Genomic DNA, 23,752 nt, shown 5'->3' on the forward strand with positions numbered 1-23,752 from the left:
GAACAGAAACCAGAGGACATGAAGGAAAACAGAACTGGACATGACAAAAACCCAGAAACCCAAACTATAATCAGAACTAAATAAACCAAGAAACACAAAAACCCAGCAACCATAACAGAACCCTAACAAGGGGAGGATGAATGGATGACGGAGAATGAATGAGGAAGGGGAGGATGGATGTATGAGGGAGGATGGATGAGGAAGGGGAGGATGGATGTATGAGGGAGGATGGATGAGGAAGGGGAGGATGGGTGGATGAGGGAGGATGGATGAGGAAGGGGAGGATGGGTGGATGAGAGAGGATGGATGAGGAAGAGGAGGATGGATGGATGGGGGAGGATGGATGAGGAAGAGGAGGATGGATGTATGAGGGAGGATGGATGAGGAAGGGGAGGATGGGTGGATGAGGGAGGATGGATGAGGAAGGGGAGGATGGGTGGATGAGAGAGGATGGATGAGGAAGAGGAGGATGGATGGATGGGGGAGGATGGATGAGGAAGAGGAGGATGGATGGATGGGGGAGGATGGATGAGGACAGGTTGAGGGAGGATGGATGAGGACAGGGTGAGGACAGGGTGAGGGAGGATGGGGTTGAGAGAACAGCTGAGTGGGTGAAGCAGGTAGAAAAGTCTCAGCAGGTGACCAGAGGAATGATGGAGGCCTTCACCCTGAACCAAAGTGAACTTAATTCCATGTAGAAAAATAAACCCAGCCCTCATTTAGCAGATGGAGGTTCATTCAACTCTCTGCTGTTTATTTAGTGTAAATGTTAGTTTCCTTCCACCTTCCAGTGTTGCTGTTTGTTACCTTCAGCTTTGAGACTTTCCTGATGCTAACCTTAGCTAGCTAACAGCCTACACCATTCAACCAGGTCTCCATCTGATCTTCCTCTCCCCATCCTCTCCTTTTTCATCCTGACACACACATTTTTCTGATGTGGAAACATTCTCCATCTGTGAAATAACCACTAACTACATTCACTTGTGTAAAGAGGATTTCCCAGTGTTTCTGTCCAGCAGAAATGTGGTGGTGGTGGAGGGTAACATCCAGTATGTAACACAGTTCTGCTCAGTAGCTCGACTCATTCTTTTCCATCAATGTTAAGTCTCATGAAGCTTCTTCACGTTTTCTCATGACTTAACCACACATGTGGCTAATTGTACCTCTTCCCCAATGAGAACTGCTGTGCTGACTGAGCTGTTTGTATGTTTCAGATAAATCATGGATGCACACCCCGGAGGCTCTGGCCAAGCACTACATCGCCTACAATGCCAAGGTAGGGATCCCCAGCAGCGTTTGTTAGAGCGGCGCGTGACAGGGAAATAAATAAACACGGAGAAATGATCACAGGCTTTTGTAAATTAAAGAAAAACACAATCCCATCATCCGGTTCTCCTGATCCAAACAGCTGTGGTAATACTCTGAACATGTTAATTTGGGTTGATCAGGTCAACACTAATACAGTTTCCTCATTTTCATGATAATGTGGATATTTGATGGAGGGAAACATCAACACATTCCTAGCATGAGCTGTCAGAAATGTTCTCTTGCGGTATTAATCATCCGGGAGCAGCTGCTTCCCTGGTGTCACAGCGGAAAACCCTCCCCGTCAAAGTTTACTCCTTTATTTATTGAGTTTTAATGAGAGCGTCAGGGTGTTTCTGTGAAGTGACTCATGCTTCTGATTTGAGAACAGCATGAAAAAGTGCTCTGTGTTGACTGGAGTCCAAACACCAAATGGTCTTTCCAAATATCCAGAGTACACCTCTGAGGGGAGACCATCACTCCCTGTCAGCACTTCCCCGTCAGGCTGCTTCTCGGCTTCAATTTGACAAAGATTTTTTTCTCTTTCTCTTGTGTGGCAAAGAATCTGTCTTCCTGCATCCTGTGCTTCAGTAATGTCATGCTGCAGCGGAGATGGGACTACCACATCTCCCTCCCCCAGCTGCTTTTTGTTTAAGCAGCACAAAAGGAGGGTGAACTGGCAGGAGACACCTTTTTAAAATCAAAGCAGATCATCAGCTTCTACTGATGAGCTCCCTGTCTGCCTAAATTTGCTGAGATCTGAGTAAAAAATCCCACTGCTGAAGGAGTTGGAGGCAGTTGGACAGCCAAAGTAATGAGGATGTACTTTTCCTGGGTTTGAAGGACCCAGGATTGTTGAAAAAGCTGAAGCGAGATCTTTTTCTGCTGCAAGAAAAGGAATCTCTCTCTTTTTTTTCAAGCATGGATTCATCATAGACGTCAAATCTTGTGAAACTTCAATCATTTGGACATGATGGAGCCTCAGAACGGCCTGTGTTAGATTTCCTCAGCTAAAAATCACATTTTTTTATTCCAAGTTTGCTGAACAAGAAATCAGATATGCAGCTGCTAATGAGAACACTGGGGCCATGTACTCTGTTTTTTTTTTTCTTGTTTTGGGGGGGGGGTGTTTATGAGCCATGGTTGTGCAGCATTTTTAAATCACTTTGTTTTATTAATTTAATTAATATGAAGGGTTTAAATCCCACATTACAATATTAATACAAACTACAATTTTGTATTGATTCAGGTGCTCTACATTAAACATGTAGACAAGCCTTCTGTCTATTCTCTGCCTTCATTTCATGCATATTTCAGTTGTATAGATGACAGGAGGCAGATATTTTAACTGTTGCCCCATCTCGAGGTGCCGCCATTATTACTGTGGCGATGACCTCGTATCTGCTACCGCCTGCTGGCATGGACAGGACCATGGATCGCTGGACTGACCACGTTAGACCGTGGTTCAGTTAGTGATTAAGGTATCTTAGCTGGGACATGAGTGCATTAATGTAGACTTTGCTTCATCTGAAACTGCTGCAGAAAATGCTTCTAATAACTTACAATCCTCTCTTGTATATAAGAATCTAATCTCGTTATAAGCAGTGTTGGGCACGTTACTTTGAAAAAGTAATTAGTTACAGTTACTAGTTACTTCTCCCAAAAAGTAACTGAGTTAGTAACTGAGTTACTCCACTATAAAAATAACTAGTTACCAGGGAAAGTAACTATTTCATTACTTTTTTAAAGTTTAAAAATGTCAAAGAAGTTTGATTTTTTTCAGAACAGGTTTCACAGGCCAGGTGCATAGAGTAGAACAGCAAAGACTGGTACCTGAACAGAGGTTTTAATATTTATTGCACCTCAAAAGACCACAACTGTACTTCAAGAATTTTCTTCATCATTTCCACCTCGAAAACGCCGTCTTTCCCTGAGACTCCGGACTCGCCATCTCTGATTTTTTGTGTGTGTGCTTCTATGTGCTGGGTTTGTGTGTAAACATCCGCCCACCTGGTGTCTCTGATTGGCTTATAAAATTTTCCTCCAATCATCATTACTTAATCGCTTACCCCTGTTTTCACTACAGGGGAAAACACACACACATTTGGAGCTCCTGTGTCTGTGAGCCAAGCCGGCGTTGTAACGATAGAAAAAGTAATTAATTAGATTACTCGTTACTAAAAAAGGCAACGGCGTTAGTAACGGCGTTTATTTTAACTCCGTTATTCCCATCACTGGTTATAAGTTATCAGAAGCTGGTAATAGCTTAAACCAGGGATGGACCTTTTAAACGATCTTTGAAATTAACTAGTCAGACCAATTCAAATTAATTAGTTATGACACCGTTATGATGTCATCCACAATAAAATGGAAAATACTCTATCTCTCTGTATAATGCGCTTTTTGTTTGTTTGTTTGTTTTTGTTGTTTTTTTTTTATTGCCTTTATTTGTTTTTGTATTTTTATGTTTTTTAACATTGTGTGGTCTCTAGGGTACAGCAGGTAGATGGGACAGTGGGTCAGGGAGATGTTGGGATTAAACCCGGGCTGGTTGTAGCCTCTCTATGGAGGGCGGCTGCTATACCAGGTGAACTAAACACTGCACCTACGGAAGTGTTTAGCAACAACAAAACCAGTTATTTTTCATTGTCTTTCCGTTTGGTCATTTTGCTCCTGAAGTGCAGCCATTTTATGATAGTTTAGTGACCATGCTGCTCTGGTATGTTGATTCCACTATCCAAAGAAACTGTGGATAACACCTGGACATACTCACTAAAAACACATATACAATAGTCATTTTTGTTGCTATTGTCACCTAATTTGAACTAGCAATAGGTAATCTTCAATTTGGTCCTGCGAGGGTTTTAACAGCCTACCTGACTCATTAGTTTAAGTGAGGTGTGTTGGAGCAGGGATACATGGAAAACCAGTTGGATTGCGGTCCTTGTAGAACCGAACTGAGTAGCCCTGTGCTACAGCCTCTTTTAATTTTCCAGCCCTTATCTCTATCTTTTTATATGCTAAAAGAAAAAATGGAAGAAAAATCCAGAGAAGGGGGGAACAAGTTTGATTACTGTGTGTACCAACTTCAATCACAACATGCAAGTTACAGTAGCAATAAATATAAAAGCTGAAGGCAAAAATTCAGTATTATCTTCACAGAGACCATGTTCAATGTATTCCAAAGAGTTCAAGGACAGCATTTAATCTAATTTGGGTAAGCTTGTTTGTGCTGTGTTTGGCATTTTCAGGGTTAAAAGGGGTGAAAAAAATATTGATTTTTATAAAAACAAATATTTATCACCAGCAAACTCAAATTAACTGAAAATGTATTTAATGTTCTGCCCTATTTGGTATTTTTAACTTTGATAGACCATGAAAAACATCATCTATAGTATAGTACAGTTACTATAAAAGTGGGATGGGATGGCACTTCTTGCATTTATTTAAAAATATTCATGTTTTTAGTTTTTAGTTAATTTTGTCACAAAACAAGATTGAATCAACTCAAATTACACTATGTTTTTTTCTCAATACAGATTTGATCTTTTTTTGTATTTATGGTCTTAATATGTGAATACTATAGTAGGTTACAGTGAAAAAATAATGATTAGATTATTAGATTAGCTCATAGAGGTGAAGCTGTGCTGAAGAAAGATCCCAAACGTGTTTTATGTAGTATATAAAAGTAAAATAGGCTCAGACCCTTAAGGGTTAAATGAAAAACAATCCATTATTTTTACCCGCTACCACATTCTGCATGCTGAGCTTTTAAATGTTCACATCATGGAAAAGAGAACTGAAATAATACAATTCTGTTTGTAGACATTAAAGCAGGATAACTTGTAAACATTCCTCCTATTTACTGTAATCTCCGAGACCAAGATGACATCCTGAGAAAGACAGACTGATAGTTCAAAATGATCAAATCTGTAAAAATCAAACCTACAAAACACTACAGATCTTCACACTTGAGAAACTAGAGACTAAACTCTGAAGACTGTCATCTCAAATGTGACAGAAAAGATCAAATCTGTTTGTTGCTGTTTTTTCAGCTCAGGTTCAGTCTCAGCACCGACTCTACAGAGAGTCTATAAATATACAACCCATTTCCTGTTAGAGTTCCTAAACCACATTTTCCTTAAAAGAATAACCTCATTCTTAGTAAAACTCAAAGAAAAAGCGGAGTAATCAAAGATGAAAAATGTCCCTTTGTATTTGACGTGACCCCAGCATGGCTTCAGTCCAGGCCACAGCTCAGATCTCCAGGATAAGGAACGTGTACCTATTCAAGTACAATCTGCTGGTTATTTAAATGAAACAAGATTTCTGGATGTTTTACCTTCAACTGTCAAAAACTAGAGCGTATGATAAAATACATGTATGAATAAAAGAAACTACACCCTCTTTCAGTTCTAAACTTTTATGTGTACTATGTAAAATGAATATAAATCTCTCCACTTCTTAAATGATTTAAAAATAACCCCATATGATCAACAACACATCACATATTACACTGTCATCACTTTTTGGATCTAAACCAAAGTCAGTGCTTCCATGCCAGGGGCAGGACATATGTCATCACTGTGTCCACTCATAGACATGAACACCGTGACACACTTTTCTTCAGTCAGTCCAGGATGAGATCACTGGCCATCTGAAAACCACAACTAGCAACAGTTTTTCAATATTGTTTCAGGATGCATGACCTTTGATTTCTTACAGACTGTAAACACGTCTCTGTTTTCAGGTCTCTTCTCTTCCCTCAGATCCTAAAAACAGCCGTCATCAAGCCACTACTGAAAAAGAAAAACCTAGACTCGTCACTCATGAGCAGCTACAGGCCGAAATCACACTTTCCCTTTCTTAGTAAGATAATAGTAAAAAGCTGTCTTTCAACAGCTACACAACTTCCTGACTCTAAATAACTGATTTGATGTCTACCAGTCAGGTTTTCGGCCACACCACAGCACTGAGATGCTCTAGTTAAGATCTTTAATAACATCCGTTAGAGCACAGATAGTGGAAACATTTCAGTCCTGGTACTGCTAGATCTCAGTGCTGCATTTGACACAGTCAACCATAACATCTTACTAGACCAGCTGAAAAACTGGGTTAGAATTTTTTGGCACTGCAATTAATTGCGTTGCGTCCTATTTACCTGAGCGAACCAAAATAACCTGTGGAGTTCCCCAAGGCTCCATTCTGGGGCCCTGCTGTTCAGCATCTACATGATGCCACTGGCTCAAATTATGAAAAACAACCAAATATTTTACCATAACTACACTAACGTTCAAAAGTTTGGGGTCACTTTGCCATGGGATTCAATAGGGAAGTGGCCCCAAACTTTTGAAAGGTAGTGTATGTAGATGACACACAAATCTACATAACCATCTCACCAGGAGACTGCAGTCCAATCCAAAACACTGATCCACTGCATTGATCAAATTAAAGACTGGATGTGCCAGAACTTCCTTCAGTTAAATGAAGACTAAACTGAAATAGTTTTTCCAAAGAAGAAAGATTAAAAGTCAGTACTCAGCTTCAAACATCTAAGTTCAACATTAACAACCAAGCCAGGAATCTGGGAGTAGTCCTGGACTCAGACCTGAATTTTAGCAGTTATATTTGGACAGTTGTGAAGTCAGCTTGTTATCACCTAAAGAACATCTGGAGGATTAAAGGACTGATGACTCAGAAGGATTTAGAAATACTTGTCCATGCGTTTACCTTTAGTAGGCTGGACTACTGTAGTGCTGTCCTCACAGGTCTCCCTAAAAAGTCCATCAGACAGCTGCAGTTAGTCCAGAACACACTCCAGTCCTCACTAAGACCAGGAAAGTAGATCTTATAACTCCAGTCCTCAGGTCTTTACACTGTCTTCCTGTCTGTCAAAGAATAGACTTCAAAATCCTGCTGTGAGTTTACAAAGACCTGAATGGTTTAGGACCAAAATGCATTCAGGATCTTCTGGTTATGGTTCTTGTTCTGGTTCTGGTTTGTTATAGACCAACCAGATCCCTCAGGTCATCAGGGTCAAATCTACTTTCTGTTCCCAGAGTCAGAACTAAACTTGGAGAAGAAGCATTCAGCTTTTCTGCTCCTCAAATGCGGAACAAACTCCCAGAAAACTGCAAGTCTGCTGAAACTCAGCAGTTTTAAATCAGGGTTGAAAACTTTTCTATTTGCTGCCTTTTATCAAAACAACTGTTAATTCCACACACTGGAGCTTTTATTTCTTGATTTTATCTATTTATTCTGTGTTTATTTAGTTTCTTTAATTTCCTTTTAAAGTTTGTTTTTAATGCACTTTTTATTGCTTCCTGCATCCTGCTGTAATGCTTTTAATGTTTTATATGAACCACTTTGAATTGTCTTCTACATGATAAGTGCTATACAAATAAACTTGCCTTGCCATAATGCTGAAGAAACCAAATACACCAGATGATTCAGCAGCTTACAGAACTACAGCAGCAAAAAGAAAAAAGATCTGTATGACCTCATTCTCCCACATCATTTTTGGACTTTTCTTTACAACAATGCTTCAGTTCATTGAGGCTCATTTATGCAAAGCTCTCAGGTCATTTTTACACCTAATAGTCTGTTAGACTCAATATAACTAAGGACTCGGTTCAGTTGAAGGTTGCAACATTCAGCTGGTCCGAGTTTGTTTTCACACTGCACTCCCCTTCTCACCAGAGGTGGTGCTGCCTCAAGAATTTCTGAAGAAGGCAAGACAAGCAGTGAACAAGAAAACTGGGTCATCTATTGGTTAATGCAAGAAAACTTCTGTTACCTCCACATAAGTTGTAGTCCACTTCCTGCATTTAGTTCATTTAAGATCTACATTTTTAGGCAGACCAGAACTCATTCCTTTGATGTACATCAGAGTTCGGTTGACCATTCACACCTCCCCCAACAAACCAAACATCTTATGTAAATGAACTGGGATTTGATTCAGAAGGCTGGTGTGAAAGTCACACATCAGCATCTCAACAGGTTGAGGTCTGGACTTGGATTGGATCATGCCAACACCTTGATTCACTTCTTTTTCAGTCATTTGGTAGTAGAACTGCTGCTGTGTTTGGGACCATTGTCCTGTTTAATGACCCAGTTTCAGCCAAGCTTTAGTCAGATGGCCTCACGTTTGACTACAGTACTTTGGTAAAAGGTTGACAGCAAGGTGCAAGGTGTCCAGGTCTTGTGGCTGCAGAGCAATCCCTATTCACCAGCCTACCTCCACTGTGCTTTACAAATGGTTTGAGGTGTTGGTGCTGAAGTTTGGTTTTCACCAATTGTGCTATATTCTGACCAAACATCTCCACTTTGATCTTATCTGTATGTGACGGACAGTCAGGCACTGGTTAAAGTAAAAAAAAAAAAAAAGTGTTTGTTTTTTTGTTGGGTTTTTTTTCCCCCAAAATTTATCAAATGTAATATTTACAAAACTAAACAAAAAATGAGCCAGAAAAGAATTTAAAAGTTTCCACCAATGGGTGGATATGGTTTGTAAACTGTAATCTTGTGTTTCAAAATCCAACCATAACCTTACCTGACAGGTGGAGTATCAGGTGGATAGCGATTGATGCTTCAGCTACACAATAACATGAAGCCATCCAACAACGCCTACCTTAAAGTAGAACCAAAAATCGACTCAGAAACAAAGGAAGAGAAGGGCGGTCATCCAACAGTTTGTGTTCTGTCTTCTTGGCGGTGCTTTGTAATGGCATTTTAAAAATAAATTTAATCAACAAAAGAAAATCTGTTGCTCTAAACAAGGAGCCATTCTGCTTTGTTTTTATGCCAGTTCACATGGGTACTGACTTCTTTTCAACCAATCAACGGATTGCTGTGTGTCATGCTCCACCCTTTTGGGGTCGTATCAGTTAGATTGGTACTCCAACAGAAGGGTTCCCAAAAGTAGGATGGGTCGGGTCAGATGTTAGGGTACCCTTCCCAGTTTTTGAGTGTGGAAATACAGAACAATGCTTTCCCACCCACCAGCCCCCACCCGCTGGTGGAAAAGTAACTACACTCTACACAAAATTACTGATAACACAGCACAACTAACTCAACAAACTGGCCTGACATATTTAGACAAAGAGGAAATTAATTTGTTGTTAATCAGCCCACCTAAAACACAACAGGGCTAGAACACCCAAAAATCTAACTAATAAAAACAGAAACAACCCCCATCCCCCACTAATGATGTCGAGCTGTGGTATGGTTCAGTTTCTCCACCAGCAGGCCTACAGTCAAGGAACTGGAGCAGCTCCATCTGAGGTAACTTGGAAACAAAAAAGAGAAAAATAATTAACTAATTCAAACATGAAAAGCAGTGTAAACCAAAATGTGTGTGCATATTTCCAATTATAGGGTTGTCAAAATGTACATAACCTATTTCCAACCAAAAAAAAACAATAGTGTTTAGCTTTGAAAATTAAAATCTATTTATGTAAAGAAAACAAAAAAACAAATGTTGTTCCACTTGGGGTTACTCTCTGACTGTAGATGGACCATAACCTTGACCTTTCTTAGCTTGATGGGTAGCAACAATGGCCTCGCTAAGAATTCAACACACACCTGAGTCCTCCAGAAACCACCAAAACCTCTGCTTTAATAGAGATGCAAACATGGATGATGAAGATAAATTAATCAAGTGAAGATCATTGTGAGTTGATAGCAGGTAAATTAAACTGATTTTCACAAAGAAAAGTCCATAAACCAAAAGTTTGAATTAAATAAATTAAAAGTTACATCAGAGAGAATTACAGATGCTCAGAATTTATTGGAGCAATTGAATGTCAGTTGAACTCTGAAAGCTTGTCTCACCTCAGGGTGCATTTCTGAATGTGCATCTCACGTCTTCAGCGTCTCTGAGTCTTGACACCCTGCAGTGTTTACAGTTTTGATTGACACACTGGCACCTCTTATCTGAAAGCCCTGGACTCACCACAGCAGGACAGGACCAACTTGACCATTTATTTAGCTAGAAATGGGATTTAAGGGGGAAAACTATGAAAAATGGCAAATGGACACCAAGGGCTATGTTCCACATCAAACTGAGGCAGATTTGTTTTTGGCATCAGCTTTGTCAGTACATATGAGGTGTGAGCCAAAGCTGAAATCAGCTTCTGTTTCACTGTTCTCCCCCCACCTCTTTGTTCTCAGATATTGTACCCTTTTGACTGATGCACATATCCAAATAACACTTATTAGGTTGGATGGTTTGTGCACAGCTTCAGACCTGAGGGCTGCAGGAGGAAAGAAATCACTGTCAGGGGTTTTTGTAACTGGACACATCACAGTCTGCCCTTTAACTGAGCCTGTCACGCAGGAGGCAGGAGTGCTGCACATGTAGCAAGGTCGATCTCGGCTCTCCATCGTGTCATCTCAGTGAACTTTTCAGGCCTGCCACGAGGTTGAAACCTTGTGTTCTGTGCAAATGCTCAGAATGGGGAAAGAGAAGCAGGGGTGGCTCATTTACAACAGCTTGCACTGCTTGATGGATGAGCCTCCAAGCTTGATTTGCCGTGTGAAACCTCCCTAGCCGCTGCCCAGAATGCACTGGTCAGAAACATGTGCCGCTTCACTCTATTCTGGGCATCTGGAAGCAACACCCCACACACACACACAGCCGACACGACCGCGAGTGTGTGGGGAGTTCATTTGTCACACTGCTGCAGAATTCTGACATTTGTGTAGAAAGCTTCGATCTGTTTTCTGTCTCTTTAGCAGCAGCAGTTTGTTATTGTTTCACTTCTGTCTTGTAGAATTTAGAAATTTAGAAATGACGACACTAGTTAATATCCAGCATGAACTGTATGGAGCTAGGATAGAGACTTAAGGTTTTTTAACTAGTGCCTCCGTATTTCTAAGTGTAACAACAAGTACAAGTATGGATTAATTCTGCTGTTCTGAAAAGTGCAAAGTACAAAACATTTGTCTCACATTCTACACGCCTACTCAACAGCCAATCAGATTTCTTCATTCCCCAAACAACCATGGAGAGAGGAGGGCTAAGATTCTCTGTGTGCGCAACCAAACTTTACATCTTGTGAAAAAGTTCCACTAAAACGTGTGTGACTGTCATAGCTCCCTACAGGTAAGAGCTATGATGGTTGTACTGGCCTTCATCCGTTAGGAATTAGAGAAATCTGACTGGTTCTTCAGTAGGCATGTAAAATGTGGGAAAAATGTTTGAACTTGTAAAACTGACTTTTACATTATCTAACTTGTGCTTTTATTAAATAAAGCCGTAATTGCAGATTTTATCTTTTTTTGTTTTATTTCTAGAACTTTTTTAAAAATAACCAAACAAAACACACAAAAAGCTGCCACACTAAAATAAAACACGAACAGCATCACAGGTACCAATATATATATATATATATATATATATATATATATATATATATATATACATATATATATACATATATATATATATATATATATATAGATCAAAATAGAGATCAAGAAATAAAAAAACTGGCAGTGGTAAGAACAGAATTGATTCCAAGTAATGCATTTGCAAAACAGGAATACGGAAAATAATATTGATAAACCTTACTTTTAGATATGATTGCTACTTGTTGTTACAGATTCAAATATGGAGATACATGTCACAAAGCTTATGTCCCTATCCTAGCTCCATAGAATAACCACCATAGCACCAGCTGTTTACTGGACTCATTAAAAGGCATAAATATTAGCGCAGGTCTGAATAACAGTAAAACAAATAGGCTTCCTTCGTAGAGGTAACAGATATGCAGGACTTGAAAAAGCTCATCTGGCATTGCTGCACATTATTACAGGGACAGAAGTCTGCAGAGTCAGATGGGCATTTGCAGAGTCAGGCTTCACACATTTCATTGCCTCATGGAGACAATTCGTGCCCGTCCGAGCTGTTTACTGAGCTCCAGTGGGAGACACTGTTATTGTGTTTTTCTCAGCCTTCAAGGGGCTTGACACCACTCTTTATGAAGACTGATACTGGAACAGGCTGTGCACATAAAGCTCAGGGGGGCTAGGAAGCAGTGTGTGTGACTGGAGCAGCTACAACTGCTGCGACTAGATGGATGTCACTATGTTCAGGCAACAATGGCGTCATCTGTTGGAGAAAAGTAGAAATGCTCCAAATTTTTACAGAAATCAGAATGCTAAACTCTGAACTGTTCCATCATCACATCTCGTTGCTTGCTCTGCATTTATGTATGGTGTGTTTTTTTTGTCGGGCTGCTGTTTAATAACTTCTGTTTTCTTCCCAGTTCCTTGGAAACACAGAGGTCGAAGCCCCGAAAGGCACAGAAGTGGTGAAGGACGCGGTGAGAAAGCTGAAGGTAAATTCAGTCCTCTGAGCAAGCTGTAGCCTCCAGGACAGCAGAGCGCTGTCGAGTGAGCAGACTGGGCCGGAGGGCTCGGTGCAGGAGGAGGTGGGAGTGAGTGACAAGTACTCCCCTCCCTCCATTCTTGCAAGGTGCCCTTGGAGTTTCCAGCTCCTGAGCATGGATAACTGGAAGTGCTGGATAAGCAGTTTGCTCACTCAGGGTAGATGTAGACCTCAGTTAGAGAAAAATTCATCTGGCAAAAAAAAGCCCCCATAATCAGATCTTTAGCTGACAGATTTAAACTACCCTCACTGGAACTTCATTATAATATTTGACTTAATTAATTACTAAGAGCATATGAACCAGCTTCTGCTTCCATTAGCATGCACTTTACAATAAAAGGCAGTTAAAGTAAAATTAGTGCCACTATTTACCTTCAGAAGTTGCATAATTGCTATTAAACTGTCACATGATCCTAGTATATATACACCTGATCTGAAGTGACCCAGAATCTGAGACACCACTGACAGGAAGGCACTATGAAGACCAAGGAGCTCTCCAAATAGGTGTGTGAGGAAGTATAAATCAGGTTTGGACTGTAAAACTTTGAAAATCCTAAAGAGCTCCATTAAATCCATCATCACAAAATGAAAATATAATGGCACCACAACAAACCTGCTAAGAGAGGACTGTCCACCAAAGCCCACTGATCCATTCAAACTACAGTTTGAAATAGAAAATAAATATTCAAGAATAATGTTGGGAGAGTACTTTTACAAGCAACTGTACTGTAATAATAATAATAATAATAATAATAATAATAGTTTAAGACAGCATTTCTCTAAAGTGAGTGACTTTAACCCGGGTTTGTTCCTGACGTCCAGTCCTGGGAACTGACTGCAGCTCTCTCAGCCTGCTGGCCTTCCTGCTGTCTCCCCCTGCCAAGAACTGAATCTGGGAGGCCACTTGTGAGGGAGGCTTGTTTTCCCAAACCCATGCCTCTATTGTTCCAACACATTTGATCTTACAAGCCTGTTTCTGACTGAGGTTCCATGGTTACTCTCCCAGATACAGTGGCAATAAAGACCGACTTAGCTATGCTTCCAAAGATCCCATGCAGGGAAAACATTTAGCTAAATGTGAAAAGATGTGTCAGGCATCTGTCCATAGTTTAATGAAAAAGAAAAAAAAAAGTAGCCAAAATCAATCTGTAACTCAGTGATGACTGTCTGGTTCTGGTTCGGGTCACGTTTGTGTCTGAAGGAGGTAAATGTCATCAGTTAGAAAAGCAGAACTCGAGCCTTACAAGAGTCTGATTGAATCCATCAATTTGCTGCCATAGAGGCTGTAAACACGTTGCAGCATCGTCTTGTCTTCTTTCTGGCTTCAGGTGTTACCCAAACAGATTTTCTTCCACTTTCATGGAAGCAGGAGATAGTTTTGTTTGCTTCGTGGTACCCCTGCAAGCATCCTGGAGAAGCTGCCACAGTCCTTCTATGGATTTATGTAATCTACACACTGATATGATGATGATGAGATGGAGGCTTTGTGGGGAGCGTACCATTTTGTTCTTTTCATTAGTTGTTTTTTATGTGCCTGGCAGGAAGTTTGAGGTTGTCATCAAGCTGCAGAATGAAGTTCAGATGCATTTGAAGACACCTGATGTGCAAATCTGAACATTTCAACATTTATTCAGTGTTTTTATGCAGACTGGCAATGCAGTTTTGTTTTGTCTTGTTTTTGTTTAGTTTGTTTAGTTATTTTGTTGCATAACAATCTTTAATTTAATTGGATACATTTTTGGATTTTGTATGATAGACAATAAAAGTCCAGATTAGTTAATTTTATTTATTAATTTGTCATTCATATGTAGAAGATTACATTTGCCCTGAGGACTATCAATACACAACATAAGTAAAAACAGAAAAGAGAGGCAAAGAGAATAAATAAGTATAAAAGAAGAATTCACAACATGTTAAAAATGTTTAAACAGAATGACAGAGCCGCATGGATCAAAGTGCACTTAACATGGCATTAGCCAGTCTACCACCTCTGAGTCTGGTTGTTTTAGCTTTAATGCTCTGCAGCCTCCTGCCTCAGGACAGTGGATCAAACTGTCCATTAGCTGGATGGGTGGGGTCCTTCATAAAGCGAGCTGCACCTCCTGTACCTGCTCACATAGAAGGAAGACAGCAGCAGGTGATGTTTGGGCCAGTTTCCACCACCCTCTGCAGCGCCTTCCTATCAGCAGCATATGCTCCTGTACCAGGTGGTGATGGAGAATGTGAGCGTGCGCTCCACCACACCCATAAAAGGCCTCCAGCATGGAGAGACTGAGGCCGGACTGCTTCAGCCGTCTCAGGAAATAAAAGCGTTGGTGGGCCTTCTTCATTGTGCAGCTGGTGTTCAGGTCCCACTTCAGATCGCTGGATATTTCAGACTGTGGGCCATTTCAAGCCAGGGGGAGGGAATGTGGTCTTTCCTCCTCCCAAAATCCACAACAAGTTTTTTGGTTTTCTCCGCATTCACGCAGAGGTTGTTTTTCTCAAAGCAGCTCACGAGATCTTCCACCTCCTTCCTGTACGATGTCTCCTCGTTATGGGACATCAGACTCACTATGATTACACAATATGATTACAGGGATGTTTAGCTGTGCAGCCATATGTGAAAAGTGTGTACAGTAGGGGCCTGAGTACACTCAGTTCAGTGACAATAAACCTAACATAAATGTCTTTGGACAGTAAGAGGAAGTAAAGTTTCAAAACTTTTTAAATAAAAAAAGTGGTTGGAGGCATTTTCCCTGAATCAAGTGCTGCCAGTCGCTGTCAAAAATCACATCATTTGATGACTTGAGTCTGTCTGTGTAATAAAAGTGTATTATTAAAGCAACATTTCATAACTTTCTGCCACTAAAAACTGAAAGAGTCACATGTTCAGGCTTCAGTGGCATCTGGTGGACAAATGAGGCCATAGCAACCTCTCACAGCCATGAAACACTGACCCAGGCTTCCCCTACTCTCACAAACATCTATTTAGGTTCCTCTGTGATTTTAAATTCACCCTGCAGGGAGTGTGACTGACTGGCTCTGTGATGGACTGGCCGAGCTATAGAAAAGGACGAAACAGAAGGACCTGATCTATGCTCACCCAAATGGTACAAACTCTTTTGCTGATTCCTGGCTAAAATAGAAAGAGCCAAGAGGGATTCATACTTTGTATGGCAGTGTTTTATTTATTGTACTGACAGCTTACACACACCATTTTTTCTTTCCCTGAATATCAACTTTAATTCACCACCACAATATTTCAGTCTTCACGTCACTTGGCAACAAAACTCTGAAAGCATTAAACTTGTAAAAGAGAAAAACTTTATTAATGAACCATATATTTATTTTAGGGCTGGGCACGTAACGATTAATTAACGCTGTTAGTTTTTTAATTGCGCGTTAAATTTTTTATTTATTTTTTCTTTTTTTTCTCTGTCTCCCTTCCCTGCTGCAGCGGTGCGTCTGGTGTAATCAGGAGAGAGCGGGTTTATTAAAATGAAGAGACGTTTTCTGTCTGAAACTTAAGAAAGAAGAAGAACAGACGTTTCTCTTTATCTAAACCCATATTGATGGACAGAACATCGTGATTTTTGGACGGGAAACTGCTCCCAAAAGACAATGAGAAACTTTTAATTTATTTATTTATTTTTTTAATAAATGCGGTTTTGTTTTATGCAAGACAGCAAAGGTGAGACATGTTTTCTGACTTTTACAAACGTGAGCCGTTTGTTCTTGTTCATGCTGTCGGGTGGACACGGGGAGACATCATCTGTGTTTACATGTGTGTTCGGACTTTATGTAGCTGGTCTTTAAATAATTTGTTGTCTTAACTGTGTGTGTTGGTGATAGAAATGGTTTTGCTGAGCTGGTAGCTGAGATTCTGGACTTTCTGTGGATACCACACGTTTATATTTACATTTACAGACCTGACGTCACACCCGGAAACGAGCTGTTAACCCCTTAACTCCCGGTAGCGGAGGCTGCAGGTGCAGTCAAGCTAAAAATGAAAGTTTAGAGAATTTATAGGCCAAAAATCTGGATAATGAGGCAGTGAAGTTGCATGGATGGAAGTTATTGTGCATATTGTGAATATTTCTGTCTCCTCACCATCTAGAAGCTGTGAGATTCTCATCCTGCTTTCTGTCTGTTCACCTGATGCTGATATTCATAACATATTGTTCCTTCTGTGTTTAGAAGGAAGCAGCTTCACAGCTTTAAATTCATCCTGCTGACTTTTTACCTTTTAGTTAGTAAATCCTGAACATTTCATCCTTCTTTCTCATAAATATTTGATTTTATAAATATATATGAAGAAATATTTTAACTGTTGCTGTTTAAAGAGAAAACTGCTGCTAAACCTGTTTATGTGTTTAGTGCAGGGGTCTGCAGCCTTTCCAATCCAAAGAGCCATTTTTCCCTCAGCCAGCTAAATAAAACTCCTTTAGAGAAGCAAATGTTACCAGACTTTTCAAAAAGGAAACTTAATAGATATATTTTTAATGAAGAGCCACCATAGGATGTTTTCTATTTTTGAAGAACCACATTTTTATGCTTTTTTAAAAAAAGAAAAACACAAATGTTATATAAAAAGATGATAAACAGACTTTCTTCTAAGGGATGTAGATATTTGTGGAAAATGATGTAAAGTAAAAGAAAAAAAAAGTCCCTGGTTTCCATCCTAATGACAAGCAAGATATATTTAAAAAAACATTTTAGCCACGTATTTAGAGGCATTGTGGAAGGTCCAGAGAGACACTTGCAGCTCCAGAGTCGCAGGTTGGAAACCCCTGATGTCGTGTTTGTAAACCAAAATTTACTGCATTTTCTTTATAAAGCCGTAGGCCTTCTTTTAAAGAAAAGAGACATTTTGCATGATTAATCACATTGTTGCCCATTGCCCAGCACTAATTTCTTTATTTTAAAGCTGTAAAGTATTCATCTTTCACGGTTACATTTCCCTAAATTCTTCTGTCCTTTATTGAGGTTGTATCCTAAATAATGCTTCCACTGGAATGTCTTTCACTGTTCTAGCTCTAGCTCCAAGTTTGTTGAATTAATGTTATTTTTGTAAAAGAAATAAAAAAAAATAAAAAAAAAATCTTTATATTTCACAGAACAGAACATTAAATGACAGAGTAACAAACAATAGTAAACTCTGTTAAATGTAAAGTTTTCAACTTCTAGCTCAGTGTTTTGGTTTAGTCCATCCATCTATCCATCCATCTATCCATCCATCCATCCATCCATCCACCCACCCACCTATCCATCCATCCATCCATCCATCCATCCATCTATCCATCCATCTATCCACCCATCTATCCACCCATCCATCCATCCATCCATCCACCCACCCACCCACCTATCCGTCCGTCCGTCCGCCTGCCCATCCATCCATCCATCCATCCATCCATCCATCCATCCATCCATCCATCCATCCATCCAGCCAGCCAGCCAGCCAGCCAGCCAGCCATCCATCCTCCCTCCTTCCCACCACACCTGGACAGGTTACCAGTAAATCACAGGGCGGTTTGGTTCATTTGAAAATAAGAAAAAAAAGAAGAATAAAAACCCATAAAATTGAACTAATATAGAATCGCTGCTCACCACCAATCAGCAGGTAGCTGTCGGTTAATGAATGTAATGAAACATTTCCCGACTAAAATGAATGAATCTGTAAAAAGTCCTGTCAGTTCAGAGTAAGTGTTTATTTGTGAGCTAATAATGTGTTTTCAACTTGTTCTATTTCAACATAATGGTTAAAGATCCAGTTTTAAGGGCAAACATTCAGGTCTTGGCATTACTTTGATGTGTGTTGTTCATGTTACGTAATAGAGTTGCCTAAATACATCTTTGATTTCTCCCGACAGTTTCAAAGGCACATTAAAAAGTCAGAGGGCCAGAAGATCCCCAAAGTGGAGCTGCAGATCTCCATTTACGGAGTGAAGATACTGGATCCCAAGACGAAAGTGAGTCAGACGGTTTATGTTGTCTGAACGCTGCATTAATTATCTGTGTGATTCCTGAAGTTGTGGAGATAAACACCATGTAGAATCAGAAATGATCTGCTACACTGTCATTTGTAAATAATAAATAAGCTTTTTATTTTCCAGGATGTGCAACATAACTGTCAGTTACACAGGATATCTTTCTGTGCGGATGACAAAACTGATAAGAGGATATTTACTTTTATCTGCAAAGACTCGGAGTCCAACAAACACCTCTGCTACGTGTTTGACAGTGAAAAATGTGTAAGTTTGATCTAAAGCATACGTAAAACTCCACAGATTGTTGAATTGTGTATTTTTGTCAACTTTCAGGTGTAAACAATTAGATAAAAAGTCTCTGTTGCTTTGGTGCTTCAGGCGGAAGAGATCACTCTAACCATCGGGCAGGCCTTTGACTTGGCCTACAAGAAGTTCTTGGAGTCTGGAGGCAAAGACGTGGAGACCAGGAAACAGATCGGAGGCCTGCAGAAACGAGTACGTCTGACGCTAGCTCACGCTCACATGGGCTCACGCTCACATGGGCTCACCTTGAGCTTTTCATTTATCCATGCAGATCTACCGTCCCCCAGATGGTATCTAAAAAACAGAAACAGATGAATGATAAGAGGGAGGAGAGTGAGTTGAGATAGGGCAATGAGGGATGAAAAAGATGATGAAGGATGAATGACTGGATGAAGGAGACATGATGGAAGGGGGTTTTAATTCATTTTTATGGTGCTTGTTGACTCCTGCTTTCCTGTCCTTGTCACCTCCAACCAGTCAAGGCAGATTGCATATTGGCTACATTCACACAGAGATGAACTGATTTTCTCCTGAAGTTTTCTGTAAAGACCAAATCTTTTAAAAGAAATGTGTGTCCACATAAAACCACTGACAATGCTGTAGAATACATCAAAGACAGAATAAGACGTGGAGCATGCAATATAATGCCAGACATATACAGACCTCCATCATGTACTTTTCTCTGTCTGCTTGTTGCTGATGGTGGAAGTAGAGGAGCAGACAATTTAGCTGTAAAAAAAACCATATCAGGCTCAGTAGCTTCTTCCATACTGTAACCCTGCTGGATTGGCTGGATTTGTGAGGGAGGGGTGGGACTACGCCACCATCAGTTCAGGAGACATGTGAATGAGTTGTAAACGAAATTATGGTCTTTTCAGATTTATTTACTTTACTTTACCAGTTTTAAAAAGAACATTTTTGGGCTCCCAAAATGCTTGATGATGAAAAACGTTAGGGGATACACAGAGACTAGCCTCCATGTCGACGTGGCCTAGTTCTGCTGGAGGTAAAAGGCAGTTTTTCCTCTCTACTGTCACCTGCCGGCACTTGCCTGCTTGGGATGGAGGACTGAAGAGAAAATTTTATACAATCCATTGGTTTCTTTAGCTAAACACAGTTATTACAAATTGGACTAAATTGATATTATAGATTTGTTTTAATTGATTATTATTGAACTACAATGAAGAGGATTGAATGAATGTGGGAAGGAAGGATGGATGTAATGGCAGGAGGATAAATGGAACTGGAGGGGGGATGAACAGTGCTGCGTGAGTGAATAAAGGTGTGGTTCAGGTGAGGCCTGATCCTGGGCCAAAGTCCTCAGGTTAACTACATAAATCAGCTTCTTTGCTGGATCGGCATTGTTGTGAATCTGTCACTTGGTAGTTTGTTTGAGCCTTTATGTAACAAAGAGAAATTTGTTAATTGTATTTATCACAGATATGCACAAATGTTTAAAATAAATATCAGTAATAAAAGAAAAGAGAAGTTTGGTTGAAACAAAGAAACACAAGAGTTTTGGTAAAATGTTCGACTGGTGTCAGGTAAGGGTGCCAGGATTGGATATAAAAACACCATCTACCAGCTGAGTTATGGCTCTCTGCTGCACTTTGTAGAATAAATTTTGTCAGAATCATCAGTTTAAGAGGTATTTTGAATGCAAATCCATCAGACTTTGTTTCTTTAGTACTTTTAGTACTAGTACTGTCATGTTTTATAATTTGTGCTGTGTTAAGTGTCAGACACTATTATTGCTAGTCAAGTTTGTCAGGAGTTTTCTCACTTATTTAATCTAGCCAGTAAGTTTAGTTTGTTTTGAGTTTGGTCTTCTATTGAGTTGCATTTCCCGCTTAAGCAGCGCCTTTTCTGTTGTTACAATAAACGTTTGGTTAAGTTGACCTGTTAGCCTCTCCTCTCAGTCCTGCATTTGGGTCCTACGTCCTCATCTCCTGCTGCTGCGATCCATGACAAATAAAAAACAATAACAGTCAGTATCAATGACAACAAATTCACCCTGTCTCACCAAATTCACCGATATTCTAAACAACATTCAGAAGATCTTAAAGGTGAAAAACTGAAGAAATGCTACAAAAAACCCAAACTTTAGTTTTTCAGTGTCAACAAAGTAGAGCTGTGTGATGCAGCAAAAATACACAATATGATTTTCTGTATTGGGTTTGGTCTCAGATCTCATTCTTGACTACAATTTAGGATTGATAGTGAACTCGGTGGCATCATGTCTTTCATTATGAAATATGAAACTGCTGTTGTAATCTGTATATATAAGGGCGAGAGTGGGCTGGGAATTTTTATTCCTCCAAAGGGGGGCACGGTAGAAAAAGTTTGAGAACCACTGGTTTAATCTGTTTGTTTTTTGCAGATTCAGGAACTGGAAACAGAAAACTCTGAGCTGAAGAAACAGCTGCAAGACCTGGAAGAGCAGCTGATGATTGCGCATGTGCCACCAGTAAGAACCAAATGCTGAGACAGTATCTGCCAAAAGCCCACTAACATCCATCGAAGCCATCCACTTGGGCTGCAGACAAACTAAATCCGAAAATGTAAAGCGTTGATTCAGATGCCCTGAGTCAGCCAGAAGCAGCTGTAAATGCAAAGGTTGACCAAATCTCAGTGCTGATTTGTGTTCTGCAGCCTCAGCCTCTGGTTTGTCAGCAGGCGTCTACGCCATGACTGAAGCAAAGCAATTACATACCTGATTGGTCCGATGAAGAATGCGAAGCATCCGCCATCTAATTGGGGCGAATGCCAGTGATGGTGAAAGCCTGATGTGAATGCAATTACCTGCACCTGTGCTGCTCTGCAGGGCTGAATAATCTTCTCCCCCTTTCAGTCACTTTCTGTCTTGCCATCTTTTCCCAGCAGCTGCACATAAACGCAGCTAATGAGGCGTACATGCTGCAGAGGCCCTCCTCTCTCTTCTGGTGTCACAGCATCACGTCGCTCTCCTGTCTGGAAATCTCCTCCGTCACGCTCACCCCTATGAGCTCGCCGGAGTCCAACTTGTCTGCAGGGCTATTAACTCCTCCGCCTGCCAAACCTGCTCTCCCTCCTCCTAAAGCTTCCGAGGGATGCAGCATCCCGCGGCCTCGCGTAAACACCCTACGCTTTTCTTCTTCTCTTGCTTTGATGCTGTTTCTAAACCTTCTGTGTTTTGCTTTTCTGTCCTTCTTCTCTGGCTTTTCGGCTGAAACAGCTTGTAGTTCGTGTCGACACAGATCTCTTCTGGTGGACTAAATGTTTGCATTCATGTGCAGGCTGGGAGCATCTGCATGAAGCCACAGTCGACAGACATTTTCGACATGGTTCCCTTCTCCCCTGTGACGCCACTGGTTCCGACGCCGGCCAGCAACGGCTGCCCACCTCCTCCACCAACCACACTTCCACCAGACATACGTGAGTGAAGGTTTTCCTCAACAGAAAAGAAGTTTGCAGGATTTAAACAGATTGTTTCCTCTTTAATACACTGTGTGCAGAATTATTAGGCAAATGAGTATTTTAATACGTCATCCTCTTTATGCATGTTGTCCTACTTCAACCGGTACAGGCTTGAAAGCCTACTACCAATTAAGCATATCAGGTGATGTGCATCTCTGTAATGAGAAGGGGTGTGGTCTAATGACATCAACATCCTATATCAGGTGTGCATAATTATTAGGCAACTTCCATTCCTTTGGCAAAATGGGTCAGAAGAGAGATTTGACGGACTCTGAAAAGTCAGAAATAGTGAGATGTCTTGCAGAGGGATGCAGCACTCTTAAAATTGCCAAGCTTTTGAGGCGTGATCATCGAACAATCAAGCGTTTCATTCAAAATAGTCAACAGGGTCGCAAGAAGCGTGTTGAAAAAACAAGGCGCAAAAAAACTGGCCATGAACTGAGGAAAATCAAGCGTGAAGCTGCCAAGATGCCATTGGCCACCAGTTTTGCCATATTTCAGAGCTGCAACATCACTGGAGTGCCAAGAAGCACAAGGTGTGCAATACTCAGGGACATGGCCAAGGTAAGGAAGGCTGAAAAACGACCACCACTGAACAAGACACACAAGATAAAACGTCAAGACTGGGCCAAGAAATATCATAAGACTGATTTTTCTAAGGTTTTATGGACTGATGAAATGAGAGTGAGTCTTGATGGGCCAGATGGATGGGCCCGTGGCTGGATCAGTACAGGGCAGAGAGCTCCACTCCGACTCAGACGCCAGCAAGGTGGAGGTGGGGTACTGGTATGGGCTGGTATCATCAAAGATGAGCTTGTGGGACCTTTTCGGGTTGAGGATGGAGTCAAGCTCAACTCCCAGTCCTACTGCCAGTTTCTGGAAGACACCTTCTTCAAGCAGTGGTACAGGAAGAAGTCAGCATCGTTCAAGAAAAACATGATTTTCATGCAGGACAATGCTCCATCACACGCATCCAAGTACTCCACTGCGTGGCTGGCCAGAAAAGGTCTAAAAGAGGAAAAAATAATGACATGGCCTCCTTGTTCACCTGATCTTAACCCCATAGAGAACCTGTGGTCCCTCGTCAAATGTGAGATCTACAGGGAGGGAAAACAGTACACCTCTCTGAACAGTGTCTGGGAGGCTGTGGTTGCTGCTGCACGCAATGTTGATCGTGAACAGATCAAGACACTGACAGAATCTATGGATGGCAGGCTTTTGAGTGTCCTCGCAAAGAAAGGTGGTTTTGGTCACTAATTTGTTTTTGTTTTGTTTTAGAATGCCAGAAATGTATATTTGTAAATTTTGAGTTGTTATATTGGTTTCC

General features: G+C 40.7%; 1 protein-coding gene across 8 annotated transcripts in view; it reads left to right on the forward strand.

The window, feature by feature from the left end:
* The window catches only part of gulp1a (GULP PTB domain containing engulfment adaptor 1a), a 121,837-nt gene that overhangs the window by 95,545 nt on the left and 2,540 nt on the right, over nucleotides 1–23,752 (forward strand). For 5 of the 8 annotated variants that reach the window (XM_042001487.1, XM_042001482.1, XM_042001483.1 and 2 more), the window contains 8 exons: nucleotides 1,215–1,276; nucleotides 12,576–12,647; nucleotides 18,550–18,648; nucleotides 18,793–18,930; nucleotides 19,045–19,161; nucleotides 21,350–21,436; nucleotides 21,850–22,080; nucleotides 22,245–22,383. In XM_042001487.1, the coding sequence (XP_041857421.1) occupies nucleotides 1,215–1,276; nucleotides 12,576–12,647; nucleotides 18,550–18,648; nucleotides 18,793–18,930; nucleotides 19,045–19,161; nucleotides 21,350–21,436; nucleotides 21,850–22,080; nucleotides 22,245–22,383 (945 nt within the window). The remainder of the gene's footprint in view (nucleotides 1–1,214; nucleotides 1,277–12,575; nucleotides 12,648–18,549; nucleotides 18,649–18,792; nucleotides 18,931–19,044; nucleotides 19,162–21,349; nucleotides 21,437–21,849; nucleotides 22,081–22,244; nucleotides 22,384–23,752) is intronic. The other 3 variants (XM_042001489.1, XM_042001488.1, XM_042001486.1) reach the window with 2 other exon arrangements.

The sequence above is a fragment of the Melanotaenia boesemani genome, chromosome 12 (genome assembly GCF_017639745.1).
Source record: "Melanotaenia boesemani isolate fMelBoe1 chromosome 12, fMelBoe1.pri, whole genome shotgun sequence".
Taxonomy (NCBI): domain Eukaryota; kingdom Metazoa; phylum Chordata; class Actinopteri; order Atheriniformes; family Melanotaeniidae; genus Melanotaenia; species Melanotaenia boesemani.